Source organism: Ranitomeya variabilis, chromosome 7 (genome assembly GCF_051348905.1).
Source record: "Ranitomeya variabilis isolate aRanVar5 chromosome 7, aRanVar5.hap1, whole genome shotgun sequence".
NCBI classification, from domain to species: Eukaryota; Metazoa; Chordata; class Amphibia; order Anura; family Dendrobatidae; genus Ranitomeya; species Ranitomeya variabilis.
In genome coordinates, this window is record NC_135238.1 from 20647063 (window position 1) to 20670576 (window position 23514).

Genomic DNA, 23514 nt, shown 5'->3' on the forward strand with positions numbered 1-23514 from the left:
GACCACAACCCCCTTTCATTCTCTGTCAGTAACGATCACCCTGCTCAGGACATCCCCACTTTCCACACATATAGAAATATATGTGCCGTTAACACACAGAAACGTATCATTGTCCCCAATCTCCTCCCTCTCATGTCCTGACTCTGCACTGAAACCTTATGATGAGACATGTCAGATTGCCCTGGATGAGTCTGCACCTCCTACACCTAGAACAACTGGGCAAAGACGGCGACAACCCTGGCACACGCTGCAAACTCATTTCCTTCATCTTTGTCTGTGGAGAAAATTCAATCTGCCTGAAGATTTCATCCATTACAAGTTTATGCTTAAAACATTTAACTCTGCCCTTCACCTCCCCAAACAAACCTATTTCACCACCCTCATCACCTCACTATCCAACAATTCTAAACGACTCTTGGACACTTTTCATTTTCTCCTCAATCCAAGAGAGCAGGCCCCGACCACTGACCTCTGCGCTGACGATCTGGCCAATTATTTCAAAATAAAAATTGACCACATCCCATAGGAAATTATCTCCCAATCCCTTCATACCATGCACCGTCTTCCCTCCCCCACAGCATCTAGTTCACTCTCTGACTTTGAACCAGTCACAGAAGAAGAAGTGATCAGGCTCCTTGTATCTTCTCGCCCGACCACTTGCACCAGTCACCCTATTCCCTCACATCTCCTCCAGTCCCTTTCCCTGCTGTCACCACTCGCCTAACAAAAATATGCAACCTTTCTCTCTCTTCTGGTATCTTTCCCTCCTCATTTAAGCATGCCATCATACATCCATTACTTAAAAAAACATCCCTCTACCAAAACTGTGCTGCTAACTATAGACCTGTCTCTAATCTTCCCTTCATCTCTAAACTCCTCGAACACCTGGTCCACTCCCGTCTTACCCGCTATCTCTCAGATAACTCTCTTCTCGACCCTCTTCAATCTGGTTTCCGCTCTTTACACTCTACTGAAACTGCCCTCACTAAAATCTCTAATGACCTACTAACAGCTAAACCTAATGGTCACTACTCCATGCTAATTCTCTTGGATCTCTCCGCAGTATTTGACACTGTGGATCATCAGCTCCTCCTCACTATGCTCTGCTCCATCGGCCTCAAGGACACCGTTCTCTCCTGGTTCTCCTCCTATCTCTCTGACCGATCCTTCAATGTATGTTTTGCTGGTTCCTCCTCTTACCGTCCCCTTAGGGTACCGTCACACAGTGCCATTTTCATCGCTACGACGGCACGATTCGTGACGTTCTAGCGATATCGTTACGATATCGCTGTGTCTGACACGCTACTGCGATCCGGATCCCCGCTGAGAATCGTACGTCGTAGCAGATCGTTTGAAACTTTCTTTCGTCGTCTAGTGTCCCGCTGTGGCGGCATGACTGCATCGTGTGACACAGGTTGTATACGATGTGCGCACAGTAACCAACGGATTCTACATCGCAAATACGTCATGAAATTATCGCTCCAGCGCCGTGTATTGCAACGTGTGACCACAGTCTACGACGCTGGAGCGATAATCACACGACGCTGCAACGTCACGAATCGTGCGGTCGTAGCGATGAAAATGCCACTGTGTGACGGTACCCTTACTGTTGGATTTCATCAAGGATCAGTCCTAAGCCCCCTCCTCTTCTCTACTGCCCCTATTGGACAAACAATCAGTAGATTTGGTTTCCAGTACCATCTCTATGCTGATGACACCCAATTATACACCTCTACTTCTGACATCATGCCTGCATTATTACAAAATACCAAGGTTTGTCTTTCTGCTGTCTCCAACATAACGTCCTCACTCGTCTGAAACTGAACATCTCAGAAACTCAACTCCTGGTGTTTCCTCCCTCCACTAACCCACCTATGCTCGATATTGCCAATTCCATGGGTGGTTCCACCATTACTCCCCAGCAACATGCCCGCTGTCTTGTGGTCATACTTGATTCAGTTCTTTCCTTCACCCCCTTACATCCGATCACTGGCTCCCTCTTGTCATCTACACCTCAAAAACATTTCTAGAATTCAACCTTTCCTTACCTTCTCGATGCTGCAAAAACTCTTACTGTTGCTCTTATTCTTTCTCGTCTGGACTATTGCAACTCTCTACTAATTGGCCTCCCTCTTAGTAAACTCTCCCCGCTCCAATTGTCCTGAATGCTGCAGCCAGGATCATATTCCTCACCAACCATTACACCGGTGCCTCTACCCTGTACCAGTCATTACACTGGTTACCCATCCACTTAAGAGTTCAATATAAACTTATCACTCTCAATCCTCAGTAATCAGAACCTCCCTCTCCCATCTCCACCAAGACTTCTCACGTGCTGCACCAATTCTCTGGAATGCACTAACCAGGACAATTCGATTAATTCTCAATATCCACAATTTTAAGCGTGCCCTAAAAATGTATTTCTTTAGACTGGCCTATCGCCTCACCTCACTTATCTAACTATCCCTGGTTCTCCCATAGAAACCAGAGGGGGATGTGGACTTCTGTATATCCCCTCATTGATTGATGGCAGATGAACACTAACCATTTTTTTTTTTTTTTTTGGGGGGGGGGGGGGTGTTAACAATAATATAATATTATGATATATACTCGTATATATAATATTTCCATTCCCTGTAGGAGAGCTGGGATCCTGAAGAATGCAGCCGCTCTGAGCTTCGCTCTCTTACACGGCTCCGGTCCCAGGCTCACGGGCTGTAATTAAATCCCCCAGACAGACTGCGCAGGGAAAGCGCTTCCGTTTGGCTGCGGCGGCCGCGTTTACGGGGCAGATAATGTTAGTCTGCTGCAATGAAAGTGGCTTTATTGGCAGTGGGAGGCGCTGGCACTTTTTATGACTCCTCCATGCCAGGTCTCTACCTTCTGCAAGGACCTGCTGATAGTTTTAGGACAGGGGCGAATGGTGTTTTGACCACACGGACAAATTGGGATAAAGTTCTCCAGCGGGCAAGTCTGCGATTTGGGGTGGGGGCGACTGGCTGTGGACCCTTCCTAATTTCCCTTACGCCAGGCTTTACCGTTCTACATTATAGGGCAGGGGTTCTGAGGAAGTTTTAGGAAAGGTCCACTTCTGCTTCCAAATTCATTGATGCCACAGATGAACACAACTCATAAGGACCCTCCACCCCCCATCTGTCAGACCCCATATAAAGCCCCTAAGATGATTCAAACCCCCAAATTACTTTTGACCCTAGGCCTCAAAATGCGGCTACTGCTAAAATTCTCATAGTTCCTAAATCAGCCCCCAATGCAATCTGTCAGACCCCATACCGAACCCCTAAAATGAATTCAGACCCCCAAATTATGTGGAACTCTAGGCTCCCCAAATCAGTTACACCATAAATCAAGACTATTAACTCACAAAGACCCCCCATTCTCAGCTAGACCCCATTCCAGTCCCCTAACATACTTCACTCCCCTCATAGGACCCTAGGATTCCAAATGAAGTTGCAGATCTCATAAACACCTTAAATTAGCACCCCCCGAACTCAGACACACCCCATACTAAGCCCCTAAAATTAATTCAGACCCCAAAATTACTTAAGACCCTAGACCTCCAAATGCAGTTACCCCACAGATCAAGACCCGAGTTCGACCCTCTTGATCTGTCAGCCCCCTTACCAAGCCCCTAAAATAACTCAGACCCCAGACCAGACCCCCAAAATTAAATCAGACCCCAGACCACCAAATGCAGTTACATCACAGATCTCATAAAGACCCTGGATCGGCTTCCCCCTCCACAAGCTCAGACCCCATAACAAGCCTCTAAAATGATTCAGACCCCCAAATTACTTAGGACTTTAAGCCCTCAAATGCAGTTAACCCACATATCGAGACTATTAAACTCATAAAGACCCTAGATCAGTCCCCCCGACCCAATCTGTCAGACCCCAAACCAAACCTAAAAGGTTAATATATCACAGACCAGGCCCTTAAAGTAAATTTAGACCCCAAACCAAACCCCTATAATTGGCTCCAGACCCCAGAAATTATTTGTGCCTCTGACTAGACCTTTAAATTAATTTATACCCCAGACCACAGCTCTAAAATTAGTTCTGACTTCACACTATTCTTCTAAGATTATTCAGCCCCCAGACCATACCCCATTTGGACCCCTAGACCAGACATCCAAAAATTAATGACTTCAAACTACCCTTCTAAAATTATTCAGTCCCCCAGATGATAGCTTTAATATGAATCTGACCCCCAACCTGGACCATCAAACCCAAGATGAAGCCACATCATACCCCTAAAAATGTATCATTCCTCTAAAATTAGTCTTCAGTCCCTTGGAATAAATATAGACCCCTAAATAAAATCAAACTTAAAACTAGACCTCGAAAATGATTCGGTCCCCAAACCAGACCCCTAAGATAAGTTTAGACATACTAGGCCGGATCTTCTAAAATGGATTGGACTTTGAAATAGTCCTCTAAAATTACTCAGGCCCCCAGACCGTACCCCTGATATTAATTGGACTCTAGAGCAGACCCCTAATTCTTATGCACAGCTATAATAGTCAGGTATGAATAAAATGCTAGTTTGCAGTGCAGACTGACACTAGGTGAGAGTGGAGAGAAGTAATCTATTGCTGCGGCATTTCGTTCTGTGGATCGACCCCCCACTTACTCGTGTCTCTTCCTTTCTCGTAGTTGTGGCTTTTCTCGTGGCTTTGCACCAAAACAAGCAGCTGATCGGGGACCGGGGATTACTGCCATGCAAGCTACACCTAGAAAACATCAAGCAGTACTGCGGGGGCAAGATTGGCATGGAAGCCTTCAGCCATGCGCCCACCATCCTCTGGTTGCTGGACTGGTCCACCATGGATGCCCACCTGGATAACATCGCTCTGCTGGGCCTTGTAGTATCAGCCTTCATTGTAATAACGGGATGTGCCAACATGATCCTGATGGGGGCGCTGTGGGTCCTGTACCACTCGGTAGTGAGCGTGGGACAAGTATGGTGAGTTCCCTGGTCTAGTCCACCCCTGCAGGGTGGTAATAACACAGCATGGCGTGCGCTTACAATGTGCTCATGTCATAGTGATCGGCATAATGAGTGCAGCTCTGGAGTATAATACAGGAGGTAACTCAGGATCAGTAATGTAATGTATGTACACAGTGACTGCACCAGCAGAATAGTGAGTGCAGCTCTGGGGTATAATACAGGGTGTAATTCAGGATCAGTAATGTAATGTATGTACACAGTGACTGCACCAGCAGAATTGTGAGTGCAGCTCTGGGGTATAATGCAGGATGTAACTCAGGATCAGTAATGTAATGTATGTACACAGTGACTGCACCAGCAGAATAGTGAGTGCAGCTCTGGAGTATAATACAGGATGTAACTCAGGATCAGTAATGTAATGTATGTACACAGTGACTGCACCAGCAGAATAGTGAGTGCAGCTCTGGGGTATAATACAGGAGGTAACTCAGGATCAGTAATGTAATGTATGTACACAATGACTGCACCAGCAGAATAGTGAGCACAGCTCTGGAGTATAATACAGGATGTAACTCAGGATCAGTAATTAAATGTTTGTACACAGTGACTGCACCAGCAGAATAGTGAGTGCAGCTCTGGAGTATAATACAGGATGTAACTCAGGATCAGTAATGTAATGTATGTACACAGTGACTGCACCAGCAGAATAGTGAGTGCAGCTCTGGGGTATAATACAGGATGTAACTCAGGATCAGTAATGTAATGTATGTACACAGTGACTGCACCAGCAGAATAGTGAGTGCAGCTCTGGGGTATAATACAGGATGTAACTCAGGATCAGTAATGTAATGTATTTACACAGTGACTGCACCAGCAGAACAGTGAGTGCAGCTCTGGAGTATAATACAGGATGTAACTCAGGATAAGTAATGTACTGTACGTACACAGTGACTGCACCAGCAGAATAGAGAGTGCAGCTCTGGGGTACAATACAGGATGTAACTCAGGATCAGTAATGTATGTACACATTGATTGCACCTGCAGAATAGTGAGTGCAGCTCTGGGGTACAATACAGGATGTAACTCAGGATCAGTAATGTAATGTATGTACACAGTGACTGCACCAGCAGAATAGTGAGTGCAGCTCTGGGGTATAATACAGGATGTAACTCAGGATCAGTAATGTAATGTATGTACACAGTGAGTGCACCAGCAGAATAGTGAGTGCAGCTCTGGGGTATAATACAGGATGTAACTCAGGATCAGTAATGTAATGTATGTACACAGTGACTGCACCAGCAGAATAGTGAGTGCAGCTCTGGGGTATAATACAGGATGTAACTCAGGATCAGTAATGTAATGTATGTACACAGTGACTGCACCAGCAGAATAGTGAGTGCAGCTCTGGGGTATAATACAGGAGGTAACTCAGGATCAGTAATGTAATGTATGTACACAGTGACTGCACCAGCAGAATAGTGAGTGCAGCTCTGGGGTATAATAGAGGATGTAACTCAGGATCAGTAATGTAATGTATGTACACAGTGACTGCACCAGCAGAATAGTGAGTGCAGCTCTGGGGTATAATACAGGATGTAACTCAGGATCAGTAATGTAATGTATGTACACAGTGACTGCACCAGCAGAATAGTGAGTGCAGCTCTGGGGTATAATACAGGATGTAACTCGGGATCAGTAATGTAATGTATGTACACAGTGACTGCACCAGCAGAATAGTGAGTGCAGCTCTGGGGTATAATACAGGATGTAACTCAGGATCAGTAATGTAATGTATGTACACAGTGACTGCACCAGCAGAATAGTGAGTGCAGCTCTGGGGTATAATACAGGATGTAACTCAGGATCAGTAATGTAATATTTTGTATGTAACTGGACAGCCCCTTTAAGAATCCCCCTGGTGTCTGACTGCACCTGGAGGGAGTATTAGTTGCGTGTCGCCCCATAAGCAGCTGTCTCTCCGTCCTACCATTGGGCCAGATTCCCAGACAGCACTGGAGCTCTGGCTCATTGTGACAATCATACATCAAACAACATATTAGTTTCTTTTTTATGCTCAGAAGGAAACGCAGCAGAATTCGTCTCATTGCTGGCGCTCACTGGTGCGTACTTGTACCTTTCATTACACAGCGGCCATGGGTCAGTGACGAGGAGGGCGCATTATGATTGTGCACACACTGTGACACACATGATGGGCAGCTTTATCAGGCTGCGCTCCTGGGTTACGGAGAGCAGGTACCACTCCCTGTATCTGCCGACTGATCCATCACTGCCCGCACCTGCTCCCCGGCAAGGCCCCAGATTGCCGATACTGCTCACCTGAGCGCTGGCACCGTTGCTTGTACCCAGGCACGCTCGACTAGTCACAGGTGAGATGTTTTTGAGCTCGCTCCCAGAAGACTGTTTACTGGCAGAATGTGCGCTGGCCCGTAGCCAACCATCAGGGATCGCCCTTGATTTATGGCAAGGAGACCGGTGCAAGAAGATTGGTTAATACGCTTATGTAAAAGTTTTGGCACCTCTGTGCAGGGAAGAGCTAAGTCAGTGCTGCAGCTCCTTCCTTCTCAAGATCGTGGGAGTCTTAAGGAATGGATCCTAAAGTGATGTCCTGCTGCCACGACCACTGTTCATCCTGAGCTCTCTGGTACACCCATGCAAAAAATGACAGTAAAAGCAGACCATGGTACATTTCTACAGTCCCGTATTCCCAGAACATACATATCCATGGAGCACGTGCGTATTTACAGGATGCACATCACAGATCGGCTGCAGACGGAGCGCTCAGCGCCCTCGATGCTCGGTTAATTGCCCATTCCTACCTCCTTTTATCTGTCCCTTCTGTTTGGCCCGGGGAACAGAGTCGCCTTTGTTTTAATTCATGTTTTTCACAGACTTGAGGATAGAAGACAAAAAGGGAAGCAGATTATCCGCGAGACTTTTAAAAGTCAATGTACAGGGCTCATAGGGGGTCATCCTTCCTGCAAAGGAAGAAGCGTTGGGGAAACTTCCTGTGTCACCGGTGAGAGAAGAGGGGATCAGTTTCAAAGCCAAACTCACACGTCCCTTCTTCCTTCCAGAATGCTGGCGAGACGGTGCCAACGGCATTGTTCCAGCAGCTGAAAGGTGCAACTTTACCACAACGACCCGAAGCATATAGATCGAAAAGAAATCCATTGGTCTAAATCCCCAGTATGATATTTATTTATTGGACATCATGGCCGTAACCTGGAATGCCGATAAGATTGCCTCCGCTTTCCATCCATTCCCTTCATGAACGTCCAGGTTCTTCTCATTCCCATGATGATCCTTGAGGTCATTCTCTGGAATGGACCATCACGTAATTTTCAATCCCTTGCTGAACCTTTGTCATTGCCATTTTTTCTTTTATGGATCTTCTGGTCAATTTAATTTCCTTGTTGGACATTCTCATTCCCCCGATGGACCATAATTCTCATGCTTTTGATAGCCCTTCAGCTCTTTCTATAGCTATAGATGAACAGTCATGGCATTTTCACTCTTTTGATGGATCTTCAGGTCATTCTTATTCTTTTGAGGGACCAACAAGCTATTCTGATTTCCCTGATGAACTCTCTGGTTACTCTCGTATTTCTGGTGAACCTTTAGGTAATTTTCATGCTTTTGATGGATCTTCAGGCTATTCGTGTTCTTTTGGTGGATCGTTAGGTCTTTCTTAGTTGCCTCATGAACATTTTGGTCGTTCTCATGCTTTTGATGGACCTTCAGACCATTTTAATGTTTTTCATGGATTTTGAGGTGATTCTCATTCTTTTAATTGACCGTAGGGTTATTCTTGTTCCTTTCATTGACCTTTGAGTGATTCTTGTTCTTTTCGTGACCTGATGGTCTTTCTCATTGTTTTTATTGACCTGTGGGTCATTCTCCTTCTTTTTCTTGACCTCCGAGTCACTCTTGCTGTTTTTGTGGACGTGTGGGCTATTTTCCTTCTTTTCGTGAATGTACTTGTCAATCTCATTGTTTTCATGGACCTGTGGGTCATTCTTGATGTTTTCGTGGACATTCAGGTTGTTTACATGCACTTTATAGACAATCAGGTCATTTTTATTCCCTTTTGTGATCCTTCAGTTCATTTTCATTATGACGCTTCCGGTCATTCATATTCCCTGGATGGATTTTAAGGCTATTCTCATGTTTTTGTTGAACTTTCAGATAATTTCTCTTCTTTTTATGGACCTTCAAGTAATTTTCATTCTGCTAATGGACCTTCGAGCCAGGCTCACTCTTTTGATAGACCTTCAGCTCATTTTTATTCTCTTAATAAACCTTGAGGTCATTCTCCTGCATTCGATGGTCTTATTGCACATACTCATTCTTTTGATGGACCATCAAGTCATTTTCATTACCATTCAGTTCATTTTTTTTTCATGGATCTTCAAGGTCAATATTATTCTCTTGATTGATCTTGATGTCATTCTCATTGCCTTGACTGACCTTAATGTTATTCTTTTTTCCCCTTGATGGATCTTCATATCTTTTGGGATATTTCTCATTGCATCTTCAGGTAATTTCCATTTCTGTGACAAACAAATCTTTTTATTCACACTGCTTTGATGTTTGATGAGCCCACACATTATTTTCCTTTTGATCTAATGTTTGATAATCTAGTAACCTTTAGATCACCCGAAGGTTAATAAAAAGAATAAGAATCAAGAGTGACCTCAAGGTCCATGAAAGGAATGAGAATGACCTCAAAGTCTGTGAAAAGACCAAGACTGGCCTCCAGGTCCATGAAACAAATGAAAATGACCTTGCAGTCCAGGAAAAGAACAGCATTGGCCTCGAGGTCCATGAATGAACAACAATGGCCTTGAGGTGCATGAAAAGAACAACAATGGCCTTGAGGTCCATGAAAAGAATGACAATGGCCTCAAGGTCCATGAAAAGAATGACAATGGCCTTGAGGTCCATGAAAAGAATGACAGTGGCCTTGAGTTCCATGAAAAGAACGACAATGGCCTCAAGGTCCATGAAAGGAACGACAATGGCTTTGAGGTCCATGAAAAGAACGACAATGGCCTTGAGGTCCATGAAAAGAAGGACAAAGGCTTTGAGGTCCATGAAAAGAAGGACAAAGGCTTTAAGGTCCATGAAAAGAACGACAATGGCCTCGGTGTCCAAGAAAAGAATGACAATGGCCTTGAGGTCCAAGAAAAGAACGACAATGGCCTTGAGGTCCAAGAAAAGGACGACAATGGCCTTGAGGTCCAAGAAAAGAACGACAATGGCCTTGAGGTCCATGAAAAGAACGACAATGGCCGCGGTGTCCAAGAAAAGAACGACAATGGCCTTGAGATCCAAGAAAAGAACAACAATGGCCTTGAGGTCCAAGAAAAGAACGACAAAGGCTTCGAGGTCCATGAAAAGAAGGACAATGGCCTCGGGGTCCATGAAAAGAGCGACAATGGCCTCAAAATCCATGAAAACAACAATAATGGCTCCAAGGTCTAAGAAAAGAACAACAATGGCCTCGAGGTCCATGAAAAGAACAACAATGGCCTCGAGGTCCATGAAAAGAACAACAATAGCCTCGAGGCCTATGAAAAAAACGACGATGGCCTCTTGGTCCATGAAATGAATGACAATGGCAATGACAAAAGGTTCTGCCTAATAAATTAGCTGAGTGTTTTGAGACTAGACAATATGGTGCTAGATATATGTTGCTTAATTACGGCGTCCATATATAAGGTTGTCAGGCTGCACATCTCGCGGGTCGTCAACTCACAATATAACAAATCCCTTTAAATCTTCTCCCTGCAGTCAGACAACTGAGCTCTGTAATGTATCCCAATGTTTGTGGATTTCCAGAATCAGCACAGTGTTCCTCTCCCCCAGGGGTTAGAACGAATGAAGAAGCACTGCTAGCCTTCACATCTTTTAATCTGGCCCTTACATAACTTGACAAAAGCCAATTTCCACAATGAAAATCGTTGGCCGAGGGCCATTCATAGAGATAACCAAATCAGGCACCAGTCCGCCTTGCAGTGTCCTGGAGAAATAGGCCAACGATCCTGGCAGTGACTTAGATTTAATGAGATAATTCACTTTCCATTTCTCTTCCTTGTATGGGAAAGTTGTTTTTTTTTAATGTTTTTCTTGTCCAGTCCTCTGACACTTCTGTGTCAATCATGGGCCGCTTCTTAAAAAGTCTTTTAGTGGTTATGTAATATCATTCTGGACCACTTGGAAAATTTGGAAGAGCGCCCCTCTGGACCTGCCGAAATAGTGCTGTCAGATTTTGGCTGAATGTGGATTTTGTGACTGTAGAGACTGGTAAGATTAGAACTAGATGATATAGGATAATTTAAAGGGGTTTTCACCATCTTCATAAATGTTGTATTGTCTGATAGTTCTTGTGAATACAAGCAATTTCGCAATTTACTGCATGTTAAAATGTTTAATCATTCTTGAGATATTAACACTTTTGTTTACAGCTTGTTGCCTTGGAGACCGACCACCGCTGCTCTTTTCTGTTGACCTTGTAAGCGCTCTTTTGAATCTGGAGCGTGCTGTTTCCACCTAATCCCAGCCAGCTTCGGCACAGTGCTTACCCAGAAGACAACAGCAGTGGTCGGTCTCCTAGGCAACGACCTGGCAACAACAAAAAAAAATTGTTAATCTCAACAATGGCTGCAAATTTTAATAAGCGGTAAATTGTAAAAGTGCATTTTCTTTACAAGCTCTGTCTGGCATTATCCATATATGAATATGGGAGTAGCCCCTTTTAAAGGGATTGTTCACCTTTGTTTCTGTGCACATTATACTTTGTGGTCTGTGATCATAAATCAGCTGACAGGAGCCCAGAAAAACCTTTCTGGTCAGACCGTGCTCACTGACCGATTCACAGTTAACTCATTCTGCAGCCAGCAGAAGATAACACCTATAGAACTTAAACAATGCAGCATTTTTTTTAAAGAAACATAATTGCAAAATTATGTTTGGCACAAAATACATACATTTATTTTAAAAAAATCTGCAAAGCCAGACAATTGGTAGATGGGGATAGCATGGCAGGACTACAGTTAAGCTGCTTTGAAAGTCACATGTAACAGTTTGGTTGCTAAGGAATGAACAGCCTAACAACCGGAGTTCTCATTTCAGGAGAACTTGCAGTAGAATGTCTGTGTCTACCTCTATCTCCTCCCTCTGTAACTCATTTCAGGAGAACTTGCAGTAGAATGTCTGTGTCTTCCTCTAGCTCCTCCCTCTGTACCTGTCATTTCAGGAGAACTTGCAGTAGAATGTCTCTCTGCCTCTAGCTCCTCCCTCTGTAACTGTCATTTCAGGAGAACTTGCAGTAGAATGTCTGTGTCTGCCTCTAGCTCCTCCCTCTGTAACTGTCATTTCAGGAGAACTTGCAGTAGAATGTCTGTGTCTACCTCTAGCTCCTCCCTCTGTAACTGTCATTTCAGGAGAACTTGCAGTAGAATGTCTGTGTCTGCCTCTAGCTCCTCCCTCTGTAACTGACATTTCAGGAGAACTTGCAGTACAATGTATGTGTCTGTCTCTAGCTCCTCCCTCTGTAACTGTCATTTCAGGAGAACTTGCAGTAGAATGTCTGTGTCTACCTCTATCTCCTCCCTCTGTAACTCATTTCAGGAGAACTTGCAGTAGAATGTCTGTGTCTGCCTCTAGCTCCTCCCTCTGTAACTGTCATATCAGGAGAACTTGCAGTAGAATGTCTGTCTCTGCCTCTAGCTCCTCCCTCTGTAACTGTCATATCAGGAGAACTTGCAGTAGAATGTCTGTCTCTGCCTCTAGCTCCTCCCTCTGTAACTGACATTTCAGGAGAACTTGCAGTAGAATGTCTGTCTCTGCCTCTAGCTCCTCCCTCTGTAACTGTCATATCAGGAGAACTTGCAGTATAATGTCTGTGTCTGCCTCTAGCTCCTCCCTCTGTAACTGACATTTCAGGAGAACTTGCAGTATAATGTCTGTGTCTGCCTCTAGCTCCTCCCTCTGTAACTGTCATTTCAGGAGAACTTGCAGTAGAATGTCTGTGTCTGCCTCTAGCTCCTCCCTCTGTAACTGACATTTCAGGAGAACTTGCAGTATAATGTCTGTGTCTGCCTCTAGCTCCTCCCTCTGTAACTGTCATTTCAGGAGAACTTGCAGTAGAATGTCTGTGTCTACCTCTAGCTCCTCCCTCTGTAACTGACATTTCAGGAGAACTTGCAGTAGAATGTCTGTGTCTGCCTCTAGCTCCTCCCTCTGTAACTGACATTTCAGGAGAACTTGCAGTAGAATGTCTGTGTCTGTCTCTAGCTCCTCCCTCTGTAACTGTCATTTCAGGAGAACTTGCAGTAGAATGTCTGTGTCTACCTCTATCTCCTCCCTCTGTAACTCATTTCAGGAGAACTTGCAGTAGAATGTCTGTGTCTGCCTCTAGCTCCTCCCTCTGTAACTGTCATATCAGGAGAACTTGCAGTAGAATGTCTGTCTCTGCCTCTAGCTCCTCCCTCTGTAACTGTCATTTCAGGAGAACTTGCAGTAGAATGTCTGTGTCTGCCTCTAGCTCCTCCCTCTGTAATTGTCATTTCAGGAGAACTTGCAGTAGAATGTCTGTGTCTACCTCTATCTCCTCCCTCTGTAACTCATTTCAGGAGAACTTGCAGTAGAATGTCTGTGTCTGCCTCTAGCTCCTCCCTCTGTAACTGTCATTTCAGGAGAACTTGCAGTAGAATGTCTGTGTCTGCCTCTAGCTCCTCCCTCTGTAACTGTCATTTCAGGAGAACTTGCAGTAGAATGTCTGTGTCTACCTCTAGCTCCTCCCTCTGTAACTGACATTTCAGGAGAACGCAGACATTCTACTGCAAGTTCTCCTGAAATGACAGTTACAGTTACTCACCCCCCCCCAAAAAAAAAAATAAATAAAGTTAAAGTTTTCATAAGGCTACAGGGATGGAAAAATAAAGTTATGACTCTTGGAAGAAGCGGAGGAAAAAAAACAAAAATTGGCTGTGTCATTAAAAGGCTAATCATGTGTAGAGTCATTTAAGGTCCTTTACGCGATGTTGGATCCCCAGTGACCAGTTGTGATCGGTTTGGAGACCTGATAGTAAGTGTTCAGTTTCGCTGCAGCACTACCACTGGTGAAATGCGGTATTGCACAGCGTCCAATCAATTCAATGCGTTGTGTGCTTAATACAGGTCCTCCAAGGAGAGGGAGACGCTCTTGCTGACTGCTCTCCAGCTTGGGGCAAGTGAGGGGTTAATTCCGACTCTTGTAATTGCAGAAAGGAGCGTCCCAGATCTCCGAATCCCACAACCCACAATAAAGTGAATCCAGAAACCAGACAAGTTTCATTTACTACCATTCTGTGTTCGCTTCCTTCCCCCTTCTTAAAACCACGTTGAGTCTGCCCGGGCCTTGGCAGCAACGGGAAACAGCTGTCTGAGATTGCCGCTGCTCGCACCACACACATTTTGGACCTCACCATCCAGTCCTGGAACCAGAAGCGCCCCGTCTGATACGGACATTAGGTGCAAGGTTCGCAGACGAGTCTGGGGCGCTCTCCGGAATTTTAGGATCTTTTTTTATTTCCTGGTATTGAGCCTCCGCGGTAACTGCAGCATTATCCTATAAGTACCGTGCACAGTATGGTCAGATCTTCACGGTCAAAACGTGCCAGGAGACCCTCAATTGCCCACCGGGATCGGGTTGTCCCAGGAGCTCGAATCGAGGAATTATTTTTATGAGGATTTTTCTTTATTCTTTAAAATAAATAGTAAAAGAAACCCCGCAGACCTGGCGTATGAGAAAACTAGGCGGCCCATCGCACAAGGTTACGAGAACTGTTGATCCGGAGCTTTGTGTGCACAATCCCAGGCTGATGCGGTAAAGCTCACACTTGTCTGTTAGGGTCACGGAAACACCTTTCATAGAGTGGATTTCTACATTTTGCACCAGACTATGGGAATTTAGCTTTACAAGTCCCTTATCCGCTTTCCTCCGTCAGACGCGGAGCCCCCCGTGCACCATAATTAGCCCCGCGCCCCGGTCACTCGACGTTTAGCGCTGACTTTCGTAGACACTGTAATGTGTCGGAGTGATTTAGATAATAACAGTGATTAGCGGGAAGTCATAGAGCAGATCGTCCTATAAACGCGCAGACCCTGTGATTTGTCTGAGCGGCGGACTTTACGGTATTCTAGTGCCCCGGGATGATTACTGGAAAAATAAAAGCGTACGGGTCACGTAATATAGATATAAAGAACGTTCCCGGCAATTATCGAAACATTTCAGCTATAAACCCCTAAGGGCAGGAAATCGCGTCCTTCTAGAAGTGTTCACAAGTCGTCCGGGAGCAGCGGAGGGATAGAGAGATGGATGGACGGAAGGATAGATTAGATAGATGGATGAATGGCAGATGTTACATAGAAAGGCAGATGGGTATTAGCTATGAGAGTGAGATACATAGATATTAGATTCTAGATAAGGGAGAGATGGATGGTAGATATCACTTAGAAGATAGAAAGGAGATAGATGGATGAATTATGAGATGAGTAGACCTGATTTAGTCTTAGAAGGTTGGCATCACATAGATAAAGAGATAGATAAATGGATAGGTAGACAGCTGTGAGATGGATGGATAGGTAGACAGATATGAGATGGATGGAAAGGTAGACAACCGTGAGATGGATGGATAGGTAGACATCTGTGAGATGATGGATAGGTAGAGAACTGTGAGATGGATAGGTGGACAACTGGGATGGATAGGTAGACAGCTGTGGGATGGATAGGTAGACAGCTGTGGGATGGATAAGGTAGACAGCTGTGGGATGGATAGGTAGACAGCTGTGGGATGGATAGGTGACAGCTGTGGGATGGATTGGTAGACAGGTGTGGGATGGATAGGTAGATAGCTGTGAGATGGATAGGTAGACAGATATCGGATGGATAGGTAGACAGCTGTGGAATGGATAGGTAGACAGGTGTGAGTTGGATAGGTAGATATCAGATGGATGGATAGGTAGACAGCTGTGAGATGGATGGATAGGTAGACAGCTGTGAGATGGATGGATAGGTAGCCATCTGTGGGTTGGATAAATTGATATGTAGACAGATATGAGAATAGATATGAGATAGATGGATAGGTAGACAAATTAGATAGATGGATAGGTAGACAGATATGAGGATAGATGGATAGGTAGACAGATTAGATAGATGGATAGGTAGACAGATATGAGATAGATGGATAGGTAGACAGATATGAGGATAGATGGATAGGTAGACAGATTAGATAGATGGATAGGTAGACAGATATGAGGATAGATGGATAGGTAGACAGATTAGATAGATGGATAGGTAGACAGATATGAGGATAGATGGATAGGTAGACAGATTAGATAGATGGATAGGCAGACAGATGTGGGAGATTAGATACAGTATATTAGATCTGACTTGGGTACTCATTATATAGGTGACAGTGTCTTCCCATTATAGCGGGATTGTTCTTTCTTTCATAATTTCTTCTGAGGTGAAACTTTTACATTCGTTCTTTATGATGTACGGAAAAGCAGCACATTACTGCGCAGAAAGCGTCCTCGTGAAAAATAAACTTTTTTTTTTATTTTATTTTTTTGTCTTTTTCTCTCTTTTGCTTATTTAAAGAGCAGACCTAAACAATCATTGTGCGCCGGGCGCTGTCTGGATCGGTTTGAGTTCTTGCACTCGGGGGAGGGGATTGGATTTCAAAGATTCATTTCATTATAAACAGCCAGAGCATCCCTGCAGCATCCTGTGCCCACTGCTAATGCCGGCTCCCCCGGCTCCGGGGCTTCCTCTAATAAGTCTGTCTTGGAAAGCTGAATTGCAGTTTCTTAAGGACGGAGAGATATGGTTCACGGACTGTCCTCTGAAGTGGGACCTTCCAGGGTGCACTCACTAATTAATAGCACCCCCCTCCCTTAAACGCTGACATGTGTCTCAGTTTTCTTCAATCATTAGTGACAGATCGGCGTGGAATTTCAAAAAGGAAGTTGTATGAGTTTATGGGGGTTGTATGATATTAAAGGGGAGCTGTTACAAGGCATAACGACATATTAGTATTTTTTGAACCTGGTGTAAATGCCGCTGTTCTGGTGAATCCGGCGATGGTTTTCTTTTCTTCCTGCGCCTCTCCATTCCTGAGATATGGAAATATATAAATCTGCTCTTTTTAGCCAAATGGGTGTGGTCCTGAACTCTTCTTTTGCGTTTAGCCCACTTGGCTAAAAAGACCAGATTTATGCATAGGGAAGATGGGGCCATATCTCAGGAACGGGGAGGCGCAGAAAGAAAAGGAAAACAACGCCGGATTCAGGAGAACAGCGGCATTTACACTGGGTAAAAAAAAAATATTTCATTAGTGGTCCTGATCAAGGAGGTTGTGTGAGACTGAAGCCCATCATACACAATAGAAAGCTGTTGGAAGTGGCGAATCGATAGGGTAAAGAATTGGGAGACCCCCATATAGATTAATTTGTAATACTGATTTTGGCGGGTTCGGCCTACATACTTACATGGGTATGGGGGTCTTATGAAACATTAAAAGTTGTAAGAAATTGAGGGCACTGTGGAATATTAAGGGGATCGTAAAGGATTAAATGGGTTCTATGGGATTACGGAGTTTTAATTAGCAGGATTGTATGATGTTCTAGGATTAAGTTCCTAACTGGGGTGTGAGATTATTAGGCTTGTATCAGATAGAGGCCCAAATACACGAAAGATAAAAGTTGTCCTAAATGGACCATATGGAACGATCGTTGGATGTTTCAGTGAAATGATTGTTATAATCCAAAACGCCAAATGAGGATGTTGGATTTTATTTCAGCCGATTGTAATCACTGACAGCTTTATGGGCGGAAAAAAATCCAACCCTTATAGCAAACCATGTTTTTCCAACCTCATTTGGGCAACCAAGCTGATTTTGATATATTGTCTCAAATTGTGTTAATTGTTTAGAGAATTGATGCTGGAATGTACATTGTTGTATGTAGAACAGCCCCTCATGGGTGGGTCTAAGTTTAGACCTTATTGCTCATGGGCGGGGCTCTAGCTCTTCACATTAGAGAATGTTCCATTACAGTTTTTCTTTGCAGACATAACCATTGTCCATACCAGTCTGCCTTAATGTATTAAACGTTAATGTACAAACGTTCACCCCTTTTATAAGCTCTATAATTATTTAACGTGATGCTCCTCTAAAGTCCTGCTCCCTTCTTTTTCAGGTACTCGTTTGGTAAGTGAAACCTCTGAGGAGCGCAACCATTGGTTTTTACTATCACTGTGTCGGGAAGAATGGTTTATGGGACTGGTGACTTCTCCACTGCAATGGGGCCATGACCATTTATGACCATAACGAGCCCATATGTAAAGGGTTAAAGGGGCTCTCTACAACGTAAGTAGAAATCTGGATGTAAGAACTGATATCTGAACCTTCAGCTGTGGACCCTGGACTTGACTTTGGAACACATGTCAATTGTCCTCATTTTGGGTCACAGTTGGCTGAAAACTCCTTTTGTTTCTTTCCTATAGAATTGCACGATCGCGTTTTTCTTTTCTTTTGCAGTAAGCAGATTTGAAACAACGAGATATTCAGAATCTTGCGACACATAGGTGCTTTTTTCTCTCATCCCAAAACTTGCCGCCTTTCGGTAAATCTATAAAGAAGAAGCAGAAGTTTTTAAGGCTCCTCGTAAAGTTATAATCAGACGTTGAAATGTGGAACTGTTGTTTCCTCAGCCCAAGGATTAGGCGTCTGCTGGATGTGGAAGTGAACGGGGGGACCTCCTTGAATTTACTTTGCCACATATTGTCCTTTGTGAACACTAGAAATCAGCTATTTCATTGTTTGTTTTGGGTGCCGAGAAATCTGGGTGCCTTCGATGGCCAATTTTAAAGTATCGCTGGTATAAAAGGGTTCCTCCGGCACTAAATGGCTGAAATAATCAGGGCCCGTCCTTTGATTCTACCTGCCAGCTTAACTCCAAGTTAGCAGTCGTTCCGTAGACATTCCTATGGAGGACCATGTTCTAGAGCAGGGTTCCTCAACGTTCCTGAGCGTTAGTGCATATAAAAATGTATGCTCAGTAAATTACTTTAACACCACAACCTATGGATGACTTATGGACATGCCGCAACGTCCATCGAAGGTATCGGTTGGGTAATCCTGCCACCGAGCACCATGGTCCCATTATTGTTTGCCAGCTTTTTGGTCCAAAGCTCAGTCCCACTGAATAGAACAGGTTTGCTGTAAGCTACTATATTTTTACAAATAGTCTCCGGGTAATTTATCTTATCGACAATTCTTCTCTGGACACGCGATGTGAACTCTTCAGCAAATTTTTCCCCTTTCTTGGCCGAACACTTCTTCTGCCGTCTGATCCACATTCCCCTTCACCTGCTTTCCATTTCCTGTCCCTAAACAATGCATAGTGTCTTGTCACCTCGGAGCCTACACGGACACCCATTTCCTTCATCTCACCACACTCTTTATAACCAGTGGGACCCCTGTTTTTCTTGTCCTTGGATAAGATGTTCCTCATGATCGAGATGAATAAGATGTAAATCCGTCTTGGCTTGGTCAAAACACAGGAAAACCACAATATTATTTGCGTTATGGAACAACAAGTCTTCTCATGATGCGTTCGGCTTTATCTCGGGGAAGGATTCTTTCTGTCTTTCTGAGGTTTGAGAAATGGTTGATGAAGACTTCAAAGAACAATGCTTTTAAAAAAAAAATTCTAAGACCTAGCTTTGTAAGCCATGTCCCTTCCTGTTCTCCGCGGGAAGACAGGCTTTTGAAATCTTATTTCTTTCTTTTCTTAACCTAATTTGAATATCAGTTTTTCCTGTATACGCCATGAGCCAAAAAAGTCTCCATTATCAAAAAAGACGAAGAAGAAAGGTCCTCATCAGTGTCGTTACCTTGTATATTTGTAAAGACCCATAGATATAGGTTCTTGTTGTATTTGAACCCTACTGATAAGAAGATGACTGGTCCTCTACTTGGTATCATGATCATTTTATAAGGTATCTCCACATTAACAGCCTTTTCATCTTTGATCATTGGCCTGTTCTTGGGCTGTTGGATGGATGGACAATTATTTTTTCAAAGAAGCATGCCTACTTTTTGATGACACTTCATTTTCATGGCAATATTGTTTTTATAGTGAGGTATTGTTCAAACTTGTTTTTGGAAAATTCACCTGATCAACAGAAGTTGGTTTCTCCTCTACCATCCCTAAATCTAAATAAAATGTTGAGTGAGTTTGGAATTGCGTTTTTGCTTCTTCTTTTTTTCCGTCTGTGACCATGGACCTGATCTTGGGCTTGAAGGCCAAAGATTATTTGTGAGGACTGATATGTCTACTTGGTGGTGACTGTTCACCTTCTAGACTAACTTGTTTGTTTTTGTTTATTCAACCATTCCCCAACTGTGGTCTTTGAAAATGTCAACTAATCGACAGGCGTTAGCTTCCACTCTCTCATCTGTTAAATCTTGATAATGTCTGGTGGAATTTGTGACTTTTTTCCATCTATGACAATAGGCTTGTTCCTGATCTGATGAACTGATATTGTTTTTGGAAGTGTTAATCATTGATCATCAAAACTTTGGATTCTCCTCTTTCATCACTACTACATGAAATGTTGAATCGGGTTAGATTAACATGTTTTTTACCAGATTTTGGACTTGAAGGTGGATGATAATTTGTGAAAAGGGACATTTATACGTTTTGGAAATCATTCAGAAACTTGTTTATTTATGGAACCATTGGCCAACGTTGTGTTCTTGGAGATGTCAACTAGTATCCAGGTTTTTTATTTTCTTACTTCACTTTAACTCAATCTTACTTTTTTGTGATTTATGTCTTTTTTTAATTTTCTTCTGTGAACATTGACTTGTTTCTGGACTGGTAGACCAATGATGGATGATCATTTGTAAAAAAGGGGCATGTTTACATTGTTGGGACCGTTCATTTTGTAGACAAACTTGTTTGTTGAGGGAACCATTGTTCAACATTTCGTTCTTGAGAATGTTACCTGATTGACAGGTGTTGGATTCTCGTCGATCATCAGTTAAACATATTGTCCTTTTTGGTTGTAACAATAAACCTGTTCTTGGCCTCAAAGGCGGCTGGTGGATGATCGTTTGTGAAATCAGGCTTATCTGCTTTAAGCTAGCACTTTACTTTCTTAGCAGATTCGGTCGTATAGAGAACCATTGACCAATTTTTGTCTTTGAAGATGTTAGTTGATCTAGTTGTGATGGATTATTTTCTCTCATCACTCGCATGTAGGCAAGTTCTTAAATAAGATTGGATTTATGTATTTTTTTCCATCTGTGACCATAGGCGCATATTTGAACTTGAAGGTCAATCGTAGATGACCGATGTCTACTTTGTGTTGACAGTTCTCTTTCTAGTTCTTTCTATGCAGACGTCTTCATAAAGGGAACCATTGACTAACTTTTTGTTCTTGGATATGTCAAATGTTCGATAAGTGGTGGATTCTCCTTTTATCTTCACTCTTCTTTTAACCTAAATAAATAGTTGACTCAGGTTGGATTTATTTTTTCTTTTTAGATCTGTGACTTTTTGTTAATCATTGATGTTTGTAGACCAGCAGTTCAAAAACAGGTCTCCGTTATCAAAAAAAGATAGAGAAAAATGGTCTGCTAGTGATGTGACCTTTTATAACGACTGGTTAACTTTGACCCTACACGTGATAATAAGATGATCTTCTACTTGAACCTTCCAGCTAACCATAACTCAACAATTCGGCTCTCCATGGACTTTTTTAAAGGATATTTCTACATTCAGGCAGGATTTTTTTTTTTTTTTCATCTGTGACCATGGACCTGATCTTCAACTTGAAGACCTAAAGATGGATGTTTATTTTTGAAGGCAGACATAGCCACGTTCCCTTAAGCTACCACAGCAGTTCACTTTTCAGACATGATTGACTATATCAAGCACCGTAGGTCAGCTAATGGAAACTGATCGAAAGTGGTGGTTTAACTTCAAGGGTCATTTTTAGGTTTTATCATTTGTTTGAACAAATGGCTCGTCATATAGAAGGTCCTTTTCTGGATGTCTTGCGATGGGCAAATAAATCTTCTTGACTTTGGTGGGACAATGGGAGGTTCAAGATGGTCCTTCATAAGCTAACAAGAACAAGAATGAGTTTCATTGGAGTTTTTGGGATTGTTCCTAATATTTTGACGGAAAAAAAGTGGTATTGTCTATTTGGAAGACGCTCATCTCTCATACACTTTTGGCCAAGCTCAATCTCGGAGTTGCAAGCTTTCGGCAGTCTGATGACTACGGCCAGCTTTAATTGCTAAATATCCTGAACATAGACACTTGCTTCCCAGTGTTTTCAATCAGTTCTATACCACTCACCAGAATGGGTGACTTACATATTCCCGGTGACCTCGTGCCCTCCCTTCTCTTAAATTCATGCTCTCAGAACAGCTTAATGAGGGGTTTACTGGTCCAATTGGATGTTTTTATTAAAACCCATTAGTGCACTGAAGCAGTCCGCCTGAAGGAAGCAATTAGCGAAAAGTAAGTGAGGTTGGAGATTTCCCTAGTTGTAGCAGAAACATCTCCCCCCTCCCTCCCCATGTTCCCCTTAAACTATTCCAGACCAACTCCACTCCATAACCAGGTCCTGGCAGCGCCATGGAGGTTCTCCGTGCTTCCTACAATATAAACCGTCTGGACGCCGAGTATTCACGTTTAGCACGTTGTGTCATGTTAAAGGGACACGAATGTAAAATTGGCCAGCGTGCCTGGTACCATTTGCCCTTTATGGACTTATGTTGCATATATAGATGGCGGCAGACTCCTGGACTTTTGGAAATTTAACACTAAGATCTTATATTTTTACGGTTGAAGGTCCAGTACGGATTGTCTTATTGTTTCCAACACTTGTACAAATTTTTGACTCGAGGTCCATTCTTTTTTAGAATAAGAAAAACATAGCTTCCAAAAAGAGCGCCACACCTACCTACAGGTCGGGTTTGGTATTGCACTTCCGCACCATTGACTGGAGCTGAATTACCACCGATAACTTGTAGGCAGAAGGGGGTGTTGTTTTTGGAAGAAAGCGGCCATATTTTTGTTATCTTGTACAACCCTTTTACCTTCTGGTTACTTTGGGGACATTTATAGTTTTTCTTTGACTTCAGGATCTTTTATAGTTTTTAGGTCTTTTTTGGTGGGGATTTCTCAGACGGACTGGCTAGAGATCTCTTATTATAAAGTCTTTTTATAAAACAGTGGTTGCAATGTCGGATGATGACACAAGGTCAGGTAGTCTTCATGGACTCTATGGTCCTGGGGTGGAAGGTAATAATTCAGCTTAATTTGGACAGAAACATGGAAAAATCTGGTGTTCAGTAACCAGATGAAATCCCTTAGTGGAAAATATGGACAATATTGTCTAGAGTTTTGGATTTCCACTAGAAAAAGGGGACTCGAATGTGGGGACGCCTATATGGA

General features: G+C 43.3%; 1 protein-coding gene across 2 annotated transcripts in view; it reads left to right on the forward strand.

Moving 5' to 3' along the window:
- LMF1 (lipase maturation factor 1) overlaps positions 1-23514 on the forward strand; it is a 180077-nt gene that overhangs the window by 5887 nt on the left and 150676 nt on the right. The window contains exons 2-3 of one of the 2 annotated variants that reach the window (XM_077274409.1): positions 4674-4983; positions 18235-18245. In XM_077274409.1, coding sequence (XP_077130524.1) covers positions 4674-4983; positions 18235-18245 — 321 coding nt within the window. Of the gene's footprint in view, positions 1-4673; positions 4996-18234; positions 18246-23514 lie in introns of both variants that reach the window. The other variant, XM_077274410.1, reaches the window with a different exon arrangement.